The sequence below is a fragment of the Ceratocystis lukuohia genome, assembly GCF_044167205.1.
Source record: "Ceratocystis lukuohia strain C4212 chromosome Unknown Supercontig5_pilon, whole genome shotgun sequence".
NCBI lineage: Eukaryota > Fungi > Ascomycota > Sordariomycetes > Microascales > Ceratocystidaceae > Ceratocystis > Ceratocystis lukuohia.
The window spans coordinates 2282887-2304150 of NW_027263524.1; the positions used below are offsets into that span (position 1 = coordinate 2282887).

General features: G+C 45.5%; 4 protein-coding genes across 4 annotated transcripts; 1 reads left to right on the forward strand and 3 right to left on the reverse strand.

The window, feature by feature from the left end:
• Positions 1-4752: 4752 nt before the first annotated feature.
• On the reverse strand, positions 4753-5268 carry HOO65_050488 (uncharacterized protein; the record flags this gene model as incomplete). The annotated part of the gene is made up of 3 exons (XM_071003549.1): positions 4753-5001; positions 5075-5134; positions 5194-5268. 3 exons carry the CDS (start codon positions 5266-5268, stop codon positions 4753-4755), a joined length of 384 nt encoding a protein of 127 aa, XP_070858547.1.
• A 1650-nt stretch (positions 5269-6918) lies between these two features.
• On the reverse strand, positions 6919-7741 carry HOO65_050489 (uncharacterized protein; the record flags this gene model as incomplete). The annotated part of the gene is made up of 4 exons (XM_071003501.1): positions 6919-7199; positions 7257-7507; positions 7573-7640; positions 7700-7741. The coding sequence occupies 4 exons, from the start codon at positions 7739-7741 to the stop codon at positions 6919-6921; spliced, it is 642 nt and encodes a 213-aa protein (XP_070858548.1).
• A 5591-nt stretch (positions 7742-13332) lies between these two features.
• Positions 13333-14166, forward strand: HOO65_050490 (Retrotransposon gag protein; the record flags this gene model as incomplete). Its single annotated transcript, XM_071000916.1, has 1 exon — positions 13333-14166. The coding sequence occupies one exon, from the start codon at positions 13333-13335 to the stop codon at positions 14164-14166; it is 834 nt and encodes a 277-aa protein (XP_070858549.1).
• Positions 14167-15539: 1373 nt separating this feature from the next.
• Positions 15540-19396, reverse strand: HOO65_050491 (uncharacterized protein; the record flags this gene model as incomplete). The annotated part of the gene is made up of 3 exons (XM_071003110.1): positions 15540-15746; positions 16530-18844; positions 18910-19396. 3 exons carry the CDS (start codon positions 19394-19396, stop codon positions 15540-15542), a joined length of 3009 nt encoding a protein of 1002 aa, XP_070858550.1.
• Positions 19397-21264: the final 1868 nt, after the last annotated feature.

Genomic DNA, 21264 nt, shown 5'->3' on the forward strand with positions numbered 1-21264 from the left:
CTAGAAGTCGTTCACCACTATTTCTACACAGTGCTAATAAACCCTACTATTCACCAACAGGTTCCTCACACTATCCAGACATCGCATGAAACGTCTTCATTTAGGATAGTTAGTAGTGATGAATGAATCCTAGTAGCTATTTCACCTCATCAAGTGACTATGAAAACAAATAGAAACATACTACAGCACCTCAGTTTCTAATACGATAGTTGCTATTTGCAGTTTTAGCTTGTGTTGCTATTTGTTGTCGACAATATGTGCCACGCAATCCATGCAAATAGGCCCTTCAATCTGTGCATAGAGACGAAGTGACACATTTGTGTAGACATGTCTCTGCCATGTGAAAATGTGGAGGCAATTTTTTTAGCTGTATGAATGACGCAGTACAAAAGGGCTAGACGGATTGTACTCTTTAATCGGACGGTAAAGGGTCTATATTGCAAATGAGTTTTAGTCCGTTGTAGTAGTTGTGTGTTGTTGTTAAACTCTGTGTCACCCAAGTGTCTAGCATAAGCTATCAAACTCAATCCTTTGGTAACACAAAGCCACAGTTCATCAATATTGCTCTCGTGCGTGATATTTCTCATCGCAATAGATAGCATTCTTCTTCATATATGCGATGATAATGAGTAGGCATATTGAGTGCTTTGTTTGGATGTTGAAGCCTAGGCAGGATGAAATTCCCCGCACGGTTCGCAGTAGAATCATGACGACAAAACTATTAGGCTAGGCATACATTGCGGCAGAACTTTCAGTCTGGTCTCGACAAGACAATTGGGCAGGCATTTGCCTTTGACAAGACGAAGAGAAAAGGGATGAAAGGAGACAAAAAATAGCCGATGCATCAAGTTTCATGTTTTAGCAGGTCCCCACTCCCAAAGCGCCAGCATATACATAGCATGCCATGAGGCTTCTAGCCCAGGTACTTATCGGATGAACTCCTTTCTCATCCAGAGCAGATACACAAGGTGCTTTTTACAATATACGTTTCTTATTTTCCGCTACACAGACTAGAGCCCTTAACTAGTGCTGTTTGCTCTCTACCATTGGCTTCTGGAGGTACTCTTTGGTGTAGCCGACGTGACCACGTCAAAACAATTCTAGACTAGGCGCTTCTTTTCTTCCTATTCGGAAAACCTTAATGTAAATGTGGCAATGGAGTGCTCGATACACGTACCTTTAGTCCTAACATGTTGAATTTGACAAACAATAATTCTAGGCGGTGAGCTTCAGTGCTACTTAACAGAAACTTGACTAGCGGAGAAAGTTTGGTGACTCCTATCTAGGCGGATTGATGCACGTTCTTTTACACAGAATAGTTGAGTGCAAGCCTTGAAGGAAATAATAGATTCATTGATTTTATGAAATTACTATGTGTCGAGTCGATATTCTGAGCCAGCTCTGACTGGATCATTAACCCTGGCTGAGTTTGAGAAAACACTGGCGATGACGGTTGCGATCAATTCTGTATTTGATAGAAAAAACTACCTTCAAATAGTCTTTATTCTAGTCGAGCTGTGTGTAAAAGAAGTTGTTGAGTTTGGTGGCCGACTTTTTATTTTGCCTGGTGGAAGGGTGGTGGTGCATAGTAACAAGATTGTACAATCTCGGTTTAGAGGGTGAGAACCATTCAAGTATTTTCGGAGATGCTCGCCTCACTACGTTACCTTAAGCTCCTGAGGTCCGTAGAGGAAGATAAAGTCAATCTATCTGGGAAAAGGCATTTTGACGCAACTCAACATGATCCATCTCAGGGCTCTGTAGTCACCACTTGGCTCGTCACATGGGAAAAATGAGGAAATAGTCTAAGCGTGCAGCGACGTTACTTGAGTTCATCTAGTACATTGATGCAAAAGCCATTCCACAAACGATTTTCCCGGTGTTTACAACAGAACAAGAAATGCTTGGTGCAGTTGGAACATTACAGACATATGGCTTTCTTCGCAAGCAGCGAATCCGCAATCTTTTCGATATGCACAGTTTAGTGCATCTCAAAACAACGATATGGTTCGATAGTCATAGGAGTTGAGACAGACGAAGACAACATGTTCTTGAGCAAATTGATTGAGTCCTTCCAGGCTGTAAATGGGAAAGACGCCACGTTTGGCGAAAATATTTGCCTCATACACTTCGAGTTATCAAGAGAGAGCAAGCAATCTCGACATCGCGCTTCAACTTGGCACTTCGGGTTTGGCGACAGAACTTGCCTCACGCACTGAGAGTTTTCGGTAAAGAAATAGAAAGCAAGAGGTTGATCTGTAGCCTGACACCCAAATTATGCCTGTGTCCAAGGGCGGATGGTAATTGTCAAGAGTCTGTCGGTTTATATGAGCATGTAGCTGCAACGGGGAAAAAAGACTCTAGCAGCGGATCATCCTGATGTTTTAGCATCTCAACACAACCTTGCCAGGGCGGATCTTGACCATGGGCAAATCGAGAAGGCAATCAGATTGTTTGAGCTTGTAGTTGCAACGAGAAAAAAAGATTCTAGTGGCCTAGAAATCAATCTGACTTGATGCCTGTGTTACTAATGTAAACGAAGGTTCTTGTGGTTCAACGCCATTCACTACTCTAATCTCAATCTCAACTTACAAGGTCACAAGATGCCGATGGCCGGGATCAAAGCTATGATTAGGACTTTTTAACATGTCGTTGAATTACTTAAGACCGCTTCATCAAGGGGCTATAATAACTATCGCATGAAGTCAGAAGTGTCAGTAACCTAAGTCAGGGTTACCAGGATTGCTGACCCTTGTATGTTTTAGGGTCCAGGGTCACATGACAATCTGACCCTGACCCCGCTGTGACATAGACTTACGAAGCGCCAGCTTCGGAAGTCCGTCACAGAGTTTGCTTCCTTCTTCATCAAGCTTTAAGAATCATAAAAATCGACATATATTTCTAGAATAGCTATACGTACGAGACTCACGTATCTATATGCACCAATGTGAGTGATTATAGCGCTTGTTTACTGTGGTCAATAGCTGCAGGGTTACAACTGCCGTATCATGGGCGCAGGCGTAACACCCACACCCTGATCCAGTTCGCCCAAACGTTAGGGTTAGTATCAGACATCAAGGGTCTTTTTCCAGGGCCCTCAAATCCTGTATAGTGAATGAGTAGCATGGCAGCCCTTCATGAGCCGATCTTAAGCCTAAGCACATTGTGCAAATTCTCTGATCCATAGGTAGGTATTAGTGACTACTTCATTCTTCATCTGAATTCGCAAAAGCTTGTGTCTTGGCTCCATGGTTTGGAAGAGATGGATGACCGACTACTCGTCGATGACAACCCGTTATATACTGTCAAACCCTAGTCTGCAAGTTGTTAACTTGCATCCGAAGCTTGACATACGTTTCAATCGTGAATAGGACGGCCATAGAGGTAAAAGCGATGACCTGATACGGCCCGGTTTATAGCTCTATAATAGCCACTTCCAATGATACAATCAGAAACTTGCGGCAATATTTGAGGCAGTTCGATATACCAACATGCCGCTAACTGTGTCTATCGCAAACAAGGATTCTAAATTTCATGAGACAGTAAATCAATATGTAAAACGAAATTTCGATTCATGAAATCTATTACGCCCATTTTTAATTGCCTCGGCTTCTACTGGCCGTGATTTCATTTCAGCCAGCGCTATAGCGTGGTCTCCATGCTCAAGGATCTCTTTCACAAAGCATAGTCATATAGCTGTAGTGCTAAAACACAAATGATTATGCGCAAGCAAAAATACGAGACAAAGTGAGCGTGAAGTTGATGACAAAGTCTGAGCGGCAGTTTCTTCAATGGCACATACAAGAAAAGCATGAATAGCCAAGACGAAGCATAATAGTATTACAAGAACTTGGGCGTAATGTAGCGCCAGTGAGGGAAGCTCGGGCACTAAAATGAAGGACCAGCCCATAGAAATCCCTTTTTTTTTCATTTTCACTGCAGAGCATTCCGTGTGCCGGTTTGATATCTTTTTTAGCGGTACGTCGGTGAAATTGTAACCGGTGATGTCGCGGGGCGGGTGCTAACAAAACATGGAATATAGGATCTGATATACACATCACATGGCCATCGATGGTCTTTAGTACCGTTATAGATGAAGAAGATAAAGAAAGAGAGGCAAAATGCGCCAAAAACATAATCTATACCAACTAAAGCCCAGGTCTCGACCAGAGGCACCAGCTCCGTATGGGGACTAGAACTAGAGCAGCCTCCGTCCGAGAACCTCGCCGAGAGCACATGACGCTCACGGCATAACCTAGACTAACCAACACCCAACTCTTGACGAGAGGGGCCCAGCTCCGTATCAGAGCTAGAACTAGAGCAGCCTCCGTCCGAGAACCTCGCCGAGAGCACATGACGCCCACGGCATAACCTAGACTAACCAACACCCAAGTCTCGACTAGGGGAACCAGTTCTGTAAATCAGAACTAGAACTAGAGCTCCCCTCGGTCGAGAACCTTGCCGAAAGTAAATACCATGTCAACGACGGCCCTGTCACTTCTCGCACGCTCTTCGCACCCCCAGCAAGTCATGTGCTGGTTGATGCGCCAGTTACTGCCGTGGCTTTATGGGCGATGTTTGTGTCTCACTAGACTTTCTCCACAGGACGACCCATGGAGTCATCGATATCGTCGAGCTCCAGGCTTGGGAGCTGGGTAGCAAGCTGGGCCAGCGGGGTTGGGATTTTGACATTGTGGCGTCACTAGAACTGTTGACGACGTCCGGCTCTCGGCTGTGTTTTTTGACAAAGTATCACATGGAGCCGTCTATATCGTCGAGTTCCAGGCTTAGGAGCTGGGTAGCAAGCTGGGCCAGCGAGGTTGGGATTTTGACATTGTGGCGTCTAGCACGGCTCTTGGATCCACACAGCGTATGGGATGGGGCATTCTCATTTCGATCTACACCAGCAGGGATGGGCGCACCCGAGTGTTTGGGCTGGGGTGTGTTGCTGGAATGGTGTTTCCAGTGGCTGAACGGAGGTTGTGGCTCAGCAACGGCAGGCTGTCGATGCAAGCAAAGGAGTTAGTGAACGCCAGTCTTATTGCAATCCAAGAAATTCTAGTTACAAGCATACCCCATGAATGCCCATGTTCTCACCCAAGGCCTGGGTAATAGTGTAATATAGGGCGGGATACTGCAAGTTACCAGATGTTAGAATACAACTCGAGTTACCATTCCAATCGATATACTTACCTCCACGCCATTGTTCTTTAGCGCCCAGAAGCTGTCTCCTATGCTGCACTGGGAGGAATGAATGACACTCACCATGACCGCATGGGTGCCGGAAAGTGAGTTTGAGGAAACGGGCTCAATAGGGTGCACCGTTTTGAAGTAAAGGTGAAGAACAAGTCAAGGCGAGAGTGATGGAGATTTTAAGAGGGAGAGAATGAAAAAGGCAATGGGAATGTCCAAAGAGCTGCTAATATATGCCTCAGATTGGTGTTTGCTTAAGCCACCAGGTTATCAGAAGAAAATATGTCCAGTCATGGGTAGTATACTAAGTGTTATGAGTTGTGATGAATTGTGACAAAAATAAAGACGAAATGGAGACCGAATCCCCCTCCTCAATATACCTGCCGGCATGCTGGGCTGCCTGACCATCTTCAACGGACGAAACGGAGTACACGGCCTCATTGGAAATGTCAAGCAGTTTGCCTTTTTCCTAAACGGCCTGTTGCATGGGGTGTTCGAAGGGTATACCACTAGTGAGTCTTTATGATTCAAAAGCATTTTTTCTCACGTAAGCTTTGCGAGCAATCGTGACATCTTCATTTGCTTTGATCGAGGTGTGACTACCATGGACTTCATGTGGTCACATGCCCAGCAAGGATTCCAGAGTTAACCAATATCTCTCTGTATCTCGTCCTCATTACTGCCATCAGCCGCTCTGGAATTCGTATATGGCGCTGAAGTGTACAGTGTGAGACCACGATTCATAATGCTTTCTTCTAGGCCTATGTTTCTGATCTCTCCGTCGGCCTCTAAGACAGACACCTTGCGTCCGTGTGCTGCATCACTTTTCTTTATGAGCATCATAACTGCCTCGAAGACTGTTCTGGCTTTCCTATTTATGAGAGGCACACCCCCTAGATAAACCTAGAGAACCTACCTGCCACGAGCGTGATTGACGAGTATGTCGGGTTACCCTAGTGTGTGCTACACCCTGTGCATGAGAATTCAGATTCCCGAAGTCTGCTTTTTGCCAGCATATTTTCACATGCTTTCTGTCCACGAAACAAAGTGGTTTCTCGCCTGCCTGGTAGCACTAGTGTGATCAAAGTTAACCCTCGACTTTCCATTGTACCCAGGGCTGTAAGTGTGAAATTTAAGCCTGGCTTCATATTCGTTACTCCATCTTCATCACGGGTGCCTACATTTGAGGATGTATTGTTAGCGTCCTAATTGGATGTCCCACCCCTCAGCTTTGGGTGCCACCTATCGGGGTTTTCAGTGTCTCTGAAGAGTCTATCCAGTATGTCCTAACTGGGCTTGCTGAGCTTGTCCGTCATTGGACCCTTTGCTTCTGTGCCTAACTGGGCTTATTGAGCCTGTCTGTAACTGGACCATTGACTTTGCCCGTAACTATGAGGTTTAGACTTTATAGCCAACATACTTGACAAGGATGCTTGTCAAATAGGCCTGATATTTTCAACTGAATGGTCCATCGATAATTCTCAGCCTTCTACAATGCCAATATAAATGATAAGACAAATATCCTTCTTGGGCTTCAGGTGTACCAAAATGAGCAAAATTAAGTCTCGGATGCGCCCCAAAATATTGACAAATTAAGTATAGTACCCTCTATAAAGGATACCGCCCAAGTCCTCGCCGAAAGCACATGACACTGACGGCATAACCTAGACTAACCAACACCCAAGTCTCGACTAGGGGAACCAGTTCTGTAAATCAGAACTAGAACTAGAGCTCCCCTCGTTCGAGAACCTCGCCGAAAGTAAATACCATGTCAACGGCAGCCCTGTCACTTCTAGCACGCTCTTCGCACCCCCAGCAAGCCATGTGCTGGTTGATGCGCCAGTTGCCAGATTGGTGAACAAGCCCCGAACAACGCTGCACTCGGTCTTCTGGGAATTGCCGTGGATTTGCGATGCGTACTGATGGTCCTTCTGGACGTTGATGGTCCAGGGGAGTCACTGGTATGCCGTGCGACATAGCAAAAAAGGTGCTCATGGGCCTCTTAGCTTTCGTAGTTTTGCAAGTGAGGTCTATGTCTTACTAGATTTTCCCGACGGGCCGACCCATGCAGTCGTCGATGTCATCCAGTTCCAGTCTTGGGAGCCGGAGAGCAAGCTTGGTCATCGGGGTCGGGAGTTTGAGATTGTGACGTCTAGCACGGCTCTTGGCTCCACGACCCCTATCGGATGGGGCATTCTCGATTCGATCGACAACAGCAGGGACGAGCGCGCTCGAGTTCCTGGGATGGCCTGCGTTTCTGGGATCGTCCTTCCGGCCGGTGGCTAGGCCGAGACGGAGGCCCGGCCATAGCAGGCTGTCGATGCAAGCAAAGGAGTTAGTAAACGGTAGTCTTATTGTATTACAAGAAATAGAAGTTACAAGCATACCTGCAAAAAATCGATGCCCTCACCCAAGGCCTGGAAGGCAATGTAGCTTAGGGCGGGATACTGCAAGTTACAAGAAGTCAGAATAAAGGCCGAATTATCATTCTTGTCGATAGACTTACCTCCACGCCATTGGTTTCTGACCCCCAGAAGCTGTCTCCCATGCGGTACTCGGGGGGACAAGCGACAACCACCGCGACGCGGTGGACTCCGGAAACGGAGTTTTATGAAGCGAACTCAGGGGTGTGCATCATTTCGAAGTGAAGCTGAAGACCAAGTAAAAACGGGAATGATGGAGACTTTTGAAAAATGAACAGTGAAGAGAGGAAGAGAAAGAAAAAGACACTGGGAATGTGCAAAGAGTAACTAATATATGCGTCGGGATTGTGTTTGATCAAGTTACGGGGTTATCAGAAGAAAAGATGTCCAGTCATGAGTAGCATACTAAGTGTCATAAGTAGTGATGAATTGTGACAAGAACAGAGACGAAATAGTTACTCAATCTCCGCCCTCAAAATCACGTCAGGTGGCTATGGTATGTTCCTGCTTTCAGCCGATGAATCAGAGTACATGGCCTCATTGAATTCGTCAAGGAGTTTGTCTTCGTCACAAACAGCCTGTTGGATGTGGAGTTCCAAGACTGTTCAAGATCATTCATTGCATCCAACCTACGCTAGATGCACTATAGAAGGCCCGCCCAAGATGGAGCAAGATCATCGTTGTCAAATCAATTATAAATGGACAAGATTCAAGAGTAGCACTAGTATTTTTATATCACGGCCTACTGCTGCCATCATCACGTCTGTAGACTGGCAAGTCGTTCCCACCTCTCCCCACTCCCTACTGCTGGTCATATGTCCAAAGAGAGAAGCAAATATACTGGCTAACTTCCTGGGAGCTGCAGGCTACAGTACACTTCTTTCTCACACCAGGAGTGGTACGTCTGCTAAGCAACTGATAGCCCTCCGCAACATGCAACTAAACTCTACACACATATTGCTTTGTTCCCATAATCAAAGGGCTGTAGGTACACAGCCAGTGTATGGGCACACTTGTACAAGTGTACATTTCGGCTATCCTTTTCACGTTCCGGATGAATTAGGGAGAGATAGGACAAAACATCGGGAATCAAACTAAGCCAGCTTGTACACATAAAGTTTCCAAAGATGACTCAAAGTCCTTCCAGCAGCAAGCTATTCTGTCTATCTACAAACGGCATGTTGGGCCTGTGAAGTGCAACAAGCCCCTGGCAAAAGGCAGAGGCAGAGACGAAAGGACAGAAAGCAGACAACCATACAAACAACAAATATACAAAATAGCGCTAATATTTCTAGAACGACTGCTGGAACATCATAACTATGATGGACATGGTGAGAACATGGACATCATAGAACGGCTTGGTCTTCGGCGTGTGAAAGTCAATGCTCCTGTATGTCAAAGCCTGGAGGGAGCTCGTTGATAATCCATTTATTATGGCGGAAGGAATTGGCATGGTCCAACCCACACGAGCAAAAAAGTCAATACAATAGCTGGGACTTTACCTTGACACCAACTTCCTCTTCAACGCGCACATTGAAAAAGTAGCAGCGGACATCAACCGAGAAGCTAAGAGCTTGAGATATCTGGCCAGATGCTACAGAGGAGCGGATGCGAAATACATGCTAAACGCAGCCCATATGTGTGCACTGAGCAAGGAACATTTTACAATAAGCGCATCGATAAGGACTGAAACGGCAAAAACACCCGTAGACAAAATGAATATCATAACTAGAAATTGTCTAAAGGCAACCCTACCTATATATTATACAACGCCAAGGGGACAACTACACCATACGACAGGATTCCCACTAATCAAGCTCTTGTAGTATGACCAGAAAAATAACCACACGCTGGCACAAGCCATATAATGGCCGTAGCCCATGGGAGTAATGTGCTACAAGGTGGCAACAATAGATATTATTCAAAAAGTATATATCCATCCATTAGTCCTTCGCCCAGTTAGCGGCAGCCTCTAGGTCGGTAAACAAAAATGTTATCGTTGCATGAACTCCATGACCGTATGGAATGACTGATTTAGCATCAGACTCGTTATTAGGCTTGGCTTGAGACAAACAGACCCTTTCAAGCCGGTCAACACCAGTCTGGTCATCAGTCCACCCACTGGATAAAGTTATGTAATGCCAGTTGGGTATCTTCCCTAATTCATTAAGAAACCAGTGTCTTTGGAGTTCTTTTCTTTGAATATTATGCCAAGAGTTAAGGTGCCACTGTCAACAGCAGCAGCGTCGATGAATAAGGTCCAAAGTTGAGTTCGTGTTCCCTTGAGAAGAGTCTTCCACTTCAGTCTCGCGCTTCCAACTACCAGGCTTCCAGCCTTAACACACAGAGTCTGGTCGGTCAAATTTCAAAACTATAGTGAAAATAGAATTAGAGACTTGCCAAAATCAATCATGATGCCTCCTTCCCCAACGTTAATGGTGTTCTCGGGCCGAATCTAGCCATACTGGCCCTCCCTAATATTGAAGCTCTAATGCACTCCTTTAGACATGAATCAAACCTATTAGCTTCTTGATGTCTTCTCGATTTTTAGATAACCGTTGATCAAGCTTGATTTGCTCTTTCACAGACACCTGAACAACAAGTCTGTCGATTAGAGTAGTTCGAGACACTCACTGTCGCTGAGACGCCCAAGAGGGCGAAAAGTCATTGTCAGCGACATCCAATATAGACTCAGCCATGTCGTCTTCTGTATATTTTCAACGAGGCTGCCATCAAGGCATTATTATCATGCAGTGAGAGGCTATCTGAAATAATACCGGAAAAGAGTGTCGAGGAACTTGGGAATTGAAGTGATAATATTCCTTATTACTACACACATATGTCTATTTCCTACGTAACAGTTTCAGAATAGAATTAGAAATCTTAATTGATTCTATACTTAATAGAAGGCACTATTTTGAGATAATTTTCATTCTGATTACCTTGTGTGTAAATGAACGTGTTGGGTTTTGGTAGGCGATTTGCTATTGTGCCTAATGAAAGGGTGGTGCGTGGTATGCATCAGAATAAACAGACAACCTGATTGGTGCAATACTCACCCGAATTTAATGAAGCTGGATCTCCCTGAAAAAGGGACGATGGCCATGTTCATTTTACAAATGCTTTCTAAATGTTGCCGTCATGGCAGAGCAGTGTGGCCGATATGGCCAGTCGTCTACCCGTGGACTGTGACACAGGACAAGCGAATTAGCCGTAAGCCTCAAACTGCGCTACTGCGTATGAAAGGCTCGTTGTAAAGAAGGGTGCTGGCTTCCTGTGTGCGAGGTAGCTATTGAATAGCAGGATAACATGGTATCACAAGTGGAAACTGGCCAGCCATAGAATGAAATGGGGGTATAGAAAGGCTAGGAATGGAGCTTTCTTCTCCAGACACACTCGACCGGCTGCCAATGGCTCTAAAGTCCGAATAGGCGCGGAGCTAGACATCCAAAAATCCGTGCGTTTGCTTGTTATTTCCGGTGTTTAACAGAGGCTTTCAGAGGCCGAAGACCAGCCTACAAGGTTGAGAAGCGAGCTGTCAGGACATGGTTAATCCAACATGAGGGCAAGAGCGCTACAATAGTCCCAGGTACAAATTCCCCATAGCCGAGAGAAGAAGACGGGGAGTCGATTTAATGTACGCAGCTTTACGACACGAGCCAGCGTTAGCCCGCCTAGTATCATGTGCTACGGTACCTTTGTGAGCATAGCTGTTGTAAATCGTGATATATTTGTTCTTTGTTCAACTTGGTCACTTTCTTTTACGAAATTAATACCTAAGTAACTTTAGAGACATAGATGAGATTGGATAGCTGTGATGAGCTCAAGAGCTACCTCGAAATGTATATATAATGGTGCTTCGCCTGACACTTACCTGCCTCTTTTCTTTGTTCTTCAGAGCAAGCTCAGGCTATCACTTCTCATATCCATCTCACCCTCGCCTACAATCTATTTTGGAACTTTGATTCCCTCACTTACTCTTTCCTACTCACTTTTTGTCAACCTTTTTCCCGCAAGCCTACCGGCTCCCTAAACAAAAGATACACCCCATATCATCAGTTACCAAACATGCAACCTTGGGCTATTACCCTACTTCTGGCCTTTGCTGCCAGTTCCATGGCAGTGCCTGTCGAAAATGCTGGAAACCTGCCTGGCGATGACGGCCCTGGTGGACTTGAAGGTCGCAACTGCAGTTGGTATGAAGGAGTTTGCTACTGCATACACCCACAATCGGAAAGGCCTGTTCCTGCACCAAGACAGTTTTGCATGTAGAACATCATTGCATGGAAGCTGTTCTCGGCTTTTGATACAGTACTTCTTACTAAGAAGATAGTTGGAATTTTCGATAATATTTACGACAAATAAACCAATCATCTGCCCTATTACATCATCACTAAATCCAATAGTTACAGGCTATCCTTTTTCAATAAACTCCTATACTTTAGTATGAGAATGTCTCTCCCGACAACAGTGACTTTCAGCTTATCTGAGTGTATAGCCTTCGCTTTTAACTAGCTACAGAGGTCAATAGCTTTGTCACAACACCTCAAGTCAAGTTAAAGACTGGGTGATTTATATGCAGCGTAGGATAATGGTTTGGTCAAGCCATGTTGATCATAAACAGTAAACTAGATGTTTACAACATGCTTTTAACTCTGTCTTTGATTTTCAATGTTAGATACATCGCAAATTACCACCACAATGGCTACCACACATTATTCTTTGAATATATTTCCTAGCGCTACTTCTATTAGCAAGGTAGTCTCAACCTTGTCAGTTTAAGCTTGGATGAGGATTCCACCTTAGCCGCTAAATCCGTGATCAGGATTTTCAGTTTGCAGTATGCTTATGCTTTGGCCTCCAGTTGGCTTGTTTCAATCTTAACAACACAAACATAATTAACTGGCATTACCAACGACACGGGAATAAGAATAATTTGCCAGAAAAGCAAGTTGGAAAAAATGCCGCGCCACACTTTATTTTTCTTCTATCGATAGCTCCTTAGCCACCAGGTGAACAAAAACACATCTCTGACAACCCTACCGTTTAGTCAAGCAAACAATAAATTTCACCACCAAAACTTGGCTATTTCACCTACAACAAATTTGGCCAAAATACAAGTTGTTTGCAAACCTTTACCTCATTTGAATTTGCCATTGATATATCTACTGAATTTTAGCTCTTTTGGCTAGTCCTCCATGTCTAGTGGTTCGCTGATGCTATCCTCTCTAACTTGAATACCTGAAGCAGACTCCGACTCTGACCCTACTGTTAAGGGTCGTGGCCCCAGGACTCCGGATCAGCTTCGGCTGATCTATGAGACCCACTTCTCTGGTTACTTCGTTCAGGCTGCCCCATACATGCACACAGGTTTTCTGAGTTTTGGAACCCGTAAAACAGACTCTAGATTATACCTCATGCCTCTCTAGTTTCCTAGTTTCTTTTCCTTTCCCCCACTCCCAGGAAGAAAATAAACGTATTAATGCCGAGTTATCACATCCCGCCGGAAGAATCGAGTGCATATGAAAACTCGATAGAATACAACCAAGGCGTCCCTGTTGAAGAAGATAGAAACCCTAGTGTCCCTGTTGAAGACACAAGAACTATATATACCACAACCAAGAAAACCAATCGAATAATGAAGACCATCATCCCCTGCCTAGGATGCCCGAAATATGATGGGAACCGGGCCCTTTATAGGCCCTGGAAAGACCAAATGCAGGCAGCCTTGGACTTCCAGGAGGGCTTAAGTGAAAAACAGAAAATCACGCTGATTCTGCTGTACCTCAGCACACAAGCCTGTAACGGCATCAGTGGAAGACTGGCAGACCTAAGAAAAAAAGAAGGTGCGACTGAAAACGAGGCTTGGACAATCCTCGACAACTGGTTCGAGGACCTAGATGCAGCCCGCTCAAAGCTTAATTCCCTTAAGCAGAGAGGGGAAGCGTACGAAGCATATGTGCAAGACTTTTCGAACTTGTTGCTGGAGGCAAGGGGGCGAGAATGGCCTGAGGAGATTAAAATTAACGCCTTCCGCAAGGGTCTAGACAGCAGGATTCTCAACCACACACTCGTGATGGCCCCAGGAAGAACCCTCGAAGATGAAATAAAGACCTACAGACAAGTTTACACCAGTCCCCAGCGGAACCAGAACCTGGACAAGCTTAGTGCTGGCACCAGTGGGTCGATTGAAAACAGGCAAGATCATGTCCAATATCGTGGGCCAATGGGCATCGATTCCAACTTTATGCGCCCAAACCCTACTCCAAGACCCAGCAGACAACAGAACCTCGGTCCAGGCCTACCTGATGACCACCGTTATAGAGGTAGAGTTGCTAAATGGGTCAGCAGGGAAGATATGGCCAAGAGACGCCAGGCCAATGTCTGTCTACGCTGTGCACGCCCAGGATGCTATGTCAGAGTCTGCCCGCTAAAACCAGCAAGGAATCCAAATCACACCACCACACAAATCGACAACACGAAAACCCAGAAATGGGTTACACCACCAGTGGAGGAAACCTCGGTGGCAGAAGAGCAGGGAAAAGCCTGAGCCCTGCCCAAAGTCGTGGGCAAGTGCACCAAGAAGGGGATTTGACCAAGTTTTGGTTGACAGAATGGAGAGGAGTGATGGACTGTGGCGTTCTTTTAGTAGAAGTCCCGATCAATGACACGAACATGACAACTGCTCTAATAGACCATGGTTCATCAGCTTACAATGTGGTATCTGATCCATTCGCAAGTCAAGCACAACTAAAGCGTATATCAATCCCGGCGCGAACAGTGAACGGAGCAATGGGGAACGGAGGGGTAATCAATGAAGTAGCACACATGTACATCAACATTGAAGGGCATGAAGAAAAGGATGTATTTGCATACGTTGTACCTGGAAATGATCATGATGTGATACTTGGACTACCATGGATCAAGAAGCAAGGAGCTATCTACACACCTCAAGAAGACAGAATGCTGATATGCTCAACTGTTGGAAAGATAGGGGCCAGGGAAGAAGGACTGAAGAAGAAAAACAATGGAAAAACAAAAATGAGTGTAGTCAATGGACATTCATTTGCAGCCATGATAAGAATAGCTAAGAGGAAGGGCAACGCCACGACACAAACCTTCACAGCTAGCATAAAAGACATCAAAAAAGCACTGAAGAAGAGGCCAGAAACTCCGTCAGCAGAAATACAAGAAAGACTGCCAGCACATTATGCAGACTTATGGGGTGCCTTTGCCCATTCAGATGAGGAACTCCCTGCCCACCCACCACGACTACATGCTAAGATAGATCTCCAAAGAGAAAAATAACTGTCTTGGTGTCCATTGTATCAGATGTCAAGAGATGAACTGCTGGTACTGAGAAAAGCCCCGACAGAACTGTGGGCAAAAGGGTTTATCCGAACTAGCAGCATTCCACAGAATAAGAATACCAGAAGGCGATGAGTGGAAAACAGCCCTCCGCACACGGCATGGATCGTACAAATGGCCTGTCATGTCATTTGGAATTGCCAATGGAACTGCAGTGCTTCAACAATTCAGTGGCCATATGCTCGATGAGCTCTTGGACAACTAAGCCTCAGCATACATTGATGATGTGATTGTATACTCGAGTGATTCACTTGAAGACCACAGAAAAAAGGTGCGCAGTGAGCTGCGGAAGCTTCAACAAGCAGGCTTGAGACTTGACCTCGACAAATGCGAATTCGAAACCAACAAGATCAAGTATTTAGGCATGATCATCACAGCAGGACATGGTGTTGAAATGGATACAGAAAAAGTAAAAGCTATCCAAGATTGGCATCAACCTACAACAGCTAAAGGAGTCCGCAGCTTCCTAGGCTTTACCAACTACCACTGAGACTTCATCAAGGATTATGCTGAGCTTGCAACACCACTATCAAGCAAGTGGTACTGGAAGCGAATTCAGGCAGCAACATCGACCAAAGAAGTGCCCAAAAGTTCATCGACAGACTGCGTGAAGTACAGAGTCATGAAAGTCATTTCATCCCATGTTGTAGAGCTGGACGTGCCATCGAACATATCCGCCCACGATTCCATGTCAAGCTGTTGATACGAGCACCTGAGAACCCACTGATATCCCAGAAGACGGATGGCAGACGCAACTGCCCCCTGTTGAGGAAAATGAGTATGGAGAACTTGCGTACTTAGCACCATGCAGACCTTTGGCATTTTAGCGAACTATCCGGTGATATTTATTGAGTTTTCCTAGTGAGAAAATGAACATCAAAAGCTCGATTCTATGGGAGTATCTATATTGTGATTTTGAGAAAGAAAAAAACGTCTACTCGCACGTTGAATCAACATTGTCTAGGCAGATTGTTCATTCTTTACAAGGCACTAGAAGTTGTCAAGTACCTTCAATGCATATAGAATGACTTGGTAACAGTAACTATTAGGAGGACGTACTGAATGTCCTGTGAAGAAGAAGAAGAAGAAGGAGAATGAGTGATTGTTCATGTTTTTCTGTCCATCTAAGTCTGGTCCGAGGAGCGGATCTCAGCCGGCTTATATATCCATCACTATCTGATACTAACCCTAACGTTTAGGCGAACTGGATCAGTGTCAGCAATCTTGGTAACCCTGACTTAGGTTACTGACACTTGGAATTAAAACAGTTAACTAGCCCAGTGGGAAATTTAAAGCTTGGCTGTAGAAGTAATCAAGAGAAAGTGCAAATCGGCAAATTGGCTAGTTTCTAGGGACGAGGTGTACATCTAGAGTAGGACGTGATGTAATAGTACCATTATTTGCGGGAATGTGCCCAAAAGCTTGATGGCTGTTTTATCATTCGGGCTATCCCTCCACATGCTTAGCCCGTTTCAATACCGGCTCTACGTCTGTTATAGAGGCCATTTTATCATCGCCTTTTTGCCCATAATGGTGATTACCTACCATACTCCTTTTCCTAGTGGCACCTGAGCCTCCTAAACAGCCCTCGATGGCCTTTAACTTTGCCTCATAAACGTCCATGTCCAAAACACAGTGGTCGAAATCAATCTTCATCACACTTTGTGTTTCCTCACACCATGTCGCATTGCATACATCGTGGTCCCGGTCATTCAGCCCCCAATCTTGCAACTTCTGGTAGGTATCCTCAACTTCCTGGTTCAGATCACGGCCTAGTTCCTGACTCTGCTGATCTAAGGACGGCCCGTAGTGAAGTGCCTTGCCTGTATATGACATAAGCATCAGGTGTGAAAGTGTTGTAAACTTTGCCATGAACGGATATGGAGAGTGCAGTTTGACTAGACCGAGGTGGACAGGAATCAGGGTGCCTTGTTGTTGGCGCAGGTGGCTGTAAATGCGCGTCTCTCGCTTCAGCCGACGCGCATTGTGTGACTCAACACCTTTGGCAACAAACGTGTAACCATAGCCATTGATTGAAAGCTTGAACAAACATCCAATCGCGCCGTAAAGACCTTCATTATAGAGAAGAGTGCAGTTGTTTTCAGGATGGATCGCGATCTGCTCCTGGATAAGTCTGCAGACATCAGTCCCATGAATAGGATGTTTTTGATGTTCTCCTTGTGGCTTAGCACAAGATGACTGTAGTAGTGCAGTTTTATGGATGTGGTAGTTAGGACATAAAGTGTCAAAAGGTAGACCACGAACAAGGCCAAGCAGACATGCTTGTGTACAATATGGAAGCATTGCCTTCTCTTTGACAGCCTTGATACCTACGGCAGCTAAATCTGGCTGATGATTTCTAGAGGTATGGTGATGTTGAGTATTATCCCCAGGTGCTTGGTGTGATTGCCAAAGAGGAGACGCTGCCCGTTCATGGCTGTCATGGACTCTATGCATAGTGGAACGATGAGCAAGTCTCCGACTGCCAGAGTTGCCATCACTTCCATCATCACTCCCAGTCTCATCATCACTATCATTCCGCAGTCTTATGCCAAGAGATGACGTCGTTATACGACTGTAACCTTTGGGGAGATTTGGGAACTCAGCCAGCAGTTCTAGTGTGTCATTTACCCATTCCACTGGCCTAACAGCCGATGTAGAAGCCATTATACACAATGAACACAACTGTGAGACAGCCAGCTCGGCTAAGATGTCATCTCCAACCTGAGATACATCCTGTTGATTTACTGATGCTGTCACATGGCTTGGATAGACAGGATCTCCATCCGACTTTGGTAGATCTTTCGGATCCACAGCTGGGAAAAAGGATGTATAGTACAGGAGCGTGGCCGGATCTTCTAGTGGGATGCGAAGAAATGTCAGAGTTTCTCCTGTCGCAAGATAGCCATACTCTAGGCCAGACATGATCATATAGTGATATGTCTGAGCTAAAGCAGACGCAAAGAACCGGAGCTTATGTGGAATGTTGGATAGTGTGATAGGAGAGCCAGAAGGAGAAAACACTGCGCTGTCTGATTGTTGATGCCCGACCCTCTGGCCCTTCCTGCCCTTGCCTACTTGGCTTTTGCTAGCAATAGCCATGCGTATCAAACAGTCTTCAGGAAGTGTAGGGTTATTCTGAAAATCCCTTGCACGTAATGAATGACATGGCTTGTGCTCACCAATAGTAAGGCGATATGGCTCTGGCTTAGGGACTGAGCGATCGATCCATTCATCTTTGACCAATACCACGCAGTCTGGCATTGTTTTCCTGGGAGGTGGTTTTGGTGCAACAGTATCAGACCCATCAACTGTGTCAGGCCCAGAACTAGTATCACCACTCTCACCCTGGGAGACATTTGCACTAGGACCTGCAATAGACTTTACTCCAGACGTCTTGTTATCAAAGAACACTTCTTTCTTACTGCCAGCATTTGTAAAGTGTCCTGCCACCATCTTTGAACATGGCTGCTCAACGGCATAATTTAAAAACGCGGATGTGCGTAGATGGTTGAGGAACCAGTTTGATTTCAAAAACGCTATAGGGATACTCTCTTGCATCGTTTCCTCTAGGTATTCCACCTTCTTGCGTGGAGGGAAAAGGCTGGAATCCTGCAGTTGTTCTCGAAGCGAAGAAAACACTTTGTCATGGTCTTGTGGGAACTCAATCCATTGTCGTACTCGGAGTGGGTAGACCTTTTTTGTTATGGATGTTTGGCCGGAGGTTGTTGTTGGGGCATTGGAATCGTTGCTAGTGCCTAGACTCAATGGTCGACTAGATTGGGACTGAAACGGCAGTAAGCGACTTGTGTAGAGGTGCAAATGGCGAATTTGGTTCAGGTAGTTTCGTAGGTTTTGAGCTTTTTGCCATGTTAGCTGTATTTTATACTGCTATTATACTGTATTTTTTGTCTTGGTAACTCACGGTCTACGACCTCACTCCTCATATCGTCGAGCTGGCGCTGAATATGGGCGGCGAAGGCCTCTGCATCCCGACGGGATTCACTCTCTCTATCGGCCCGGCGGTTTGCCTCTCGACGCGCTGCCGCCTCGCTATTAGCTCGCTGGCTTTCTTCTTCCGCTCGGCGGTTTGCCTCGCGACGCGCTGCCGCTTCGTTATTAGCTCGCTGGCTTTCTTCTTCCGCTCGGCGGTTTGCCTCGCGAAGCGCTGCCGCCTTGCTATTAGCTCGCTGGCTTTCTTCTTCCGCTCGGCGGTTTGCCTCGCGACGCGCTGCCGCCTCGTTATTAGCTCGCTGGCTTTCTTCTTCCGCTCGGCGGTTTGCCTCGCGACGCGCTGCCGCTTCGTTATTAGCTCGCTGGCTTTCTTCTTCCGCTCGGCGGTTTGCCTCGCGACGCGCTGCCGCCTCGCTATTAAGCAGACGCTCTAGTTCAGCTATACGATTTTCTGACATTTCGATTCAATAGCAAGATGAGAATCTTTAATCACAACAATTATACCCGAATTAGATTGCGTACAGATTTCACATTCAGACAAATATGTTGAGCGACAATGTTGTGATCAGGCACAGGGCAGAAAACAGAAGGGCAGAAGCGGTGTTACCGGTAGAGCCTCGGTTAAATATAAACCCTTATTTTTGGCATCACGAGGTCAACCCCCTTCTACCCTAAAATGTCTTATGTTCACATACATGCCACATTCAAGCACTCACGATGTGGTGTACACAAAATTTTGCCCATAAATTCTTGTTACACCGTTTCTACACATAAAGAGGCTTTTGCAAGAGATCCTCTTGGCCTTCCATAAAATTGATCTCCAATTCTTTTCTATTCTGAGATATTTAGTTTATTAAAGTTTTTCTTTTACCGTACATCCTAAGACTTCATTCCTTTTATGTTGTGTTCATGAGGATAAAACTGATTACATTCCTTTGATATGTAGCATTAGAACATTCTCTGGTCAAGGGGATATTTCTTGGGCAAGTAAATACAACATTTGAACTGTGATGGTGTTGGAAGAGAATATTATTTTGTCTAATTGAGCATCAATTCTGGATATCTGGCCCTCCCCTATGGGCTTAGAATCTTGGGATTTAAGTAGCTGATAAATTGGGCGATGGTGTCAGTAACCTAAGTCAGGGTTTCCACTGATCCAGTTCGCCTAAACGTTAGGGCTAGCATCGGACATAAAGCGTCTTCTTCCAAGGCCTATGTGCTTGATCTTGATCAATCTTCCAAAAGCAGCCCCACACGATGCTAACGCTATCTCCCGTACTTTAGAGAATCAGCCACGTTTCTAATCATATGTGTAGTATCTTCCTGCCTTCATCAACGCGGTTATCGAAAGGGTGAACGCTTATCTCACGTCAAGTGGTTATGTGACCGATCACCCGGGTTCTCAGGTTTTGCCTATACCTCATCCAACACTCGTTGTTGGATATAATAGCCCTGTTCTGTCCTAAAACATAGAGATATTCAATGGCATCGGTTGTGGGAGAATCAAGATCAAGGGAACTGACCAAACCCCCCACGCCCTGGGCCCTGTTCTTGAAACTCTTCGAACTGTCAGTTCAGTTCCCGATAATGCGGTGAATCTGTCTTCCTTTGACTCAAGGATTACAACTTTTCGACTCGTTTTTGGTGTCCTTACCACACAGATCTATCCCGATTTCAAGCGAAACGACTAGTGCCATGATACCCTTGGATTACTGATCTCTTTGAAGAGGAAGGCGCCTCCGGCTGACACTGAGAGCGCACCTAAACGACAGAAGGGTGATATACAATTAGATGAATGGGATGACGATGATCAAGAGAATGAGGAGAGTGATGTCGAGCACAGCATCGAGGGGGCGGAAACCGAACTGTCTCGGGCGAAACTGCAGAGGTTAATTGAGAGAGGGTGGAGAGCGTCTGACGACTTATCAAATGCTGGAGGGTTAACCGTGAAGCAATGTAAGTAAAAGAATTTTGCAGGATCGGAGTGAAATAATGTTATCCAGATAGGACAACAGCTACTTGACTTCATGAAGGTGATCTGGTGATAGCGTTGTGCCTTGAGGCCGAACTCAACTGAGTTAGGACATCCCTACAACACTTCCAAGGAGTCTATACATGATGGAAGCAATGGTTGTCTGTTTTTTGGCCTTTCACCTCTGTCTGCATCTTCGCCCAGGGCTTGTTGCACTTTCTAGGCCTGACATGTCATATACAGATCGAGAGGTGCCAACAAGATCTTGGATGGATTTTGACAACTGTATGTGTGTAAGCTAACTTTGTTTGATCCTCGTTATTTTGTCTAATATATCCATTGATTCGTCCGGAA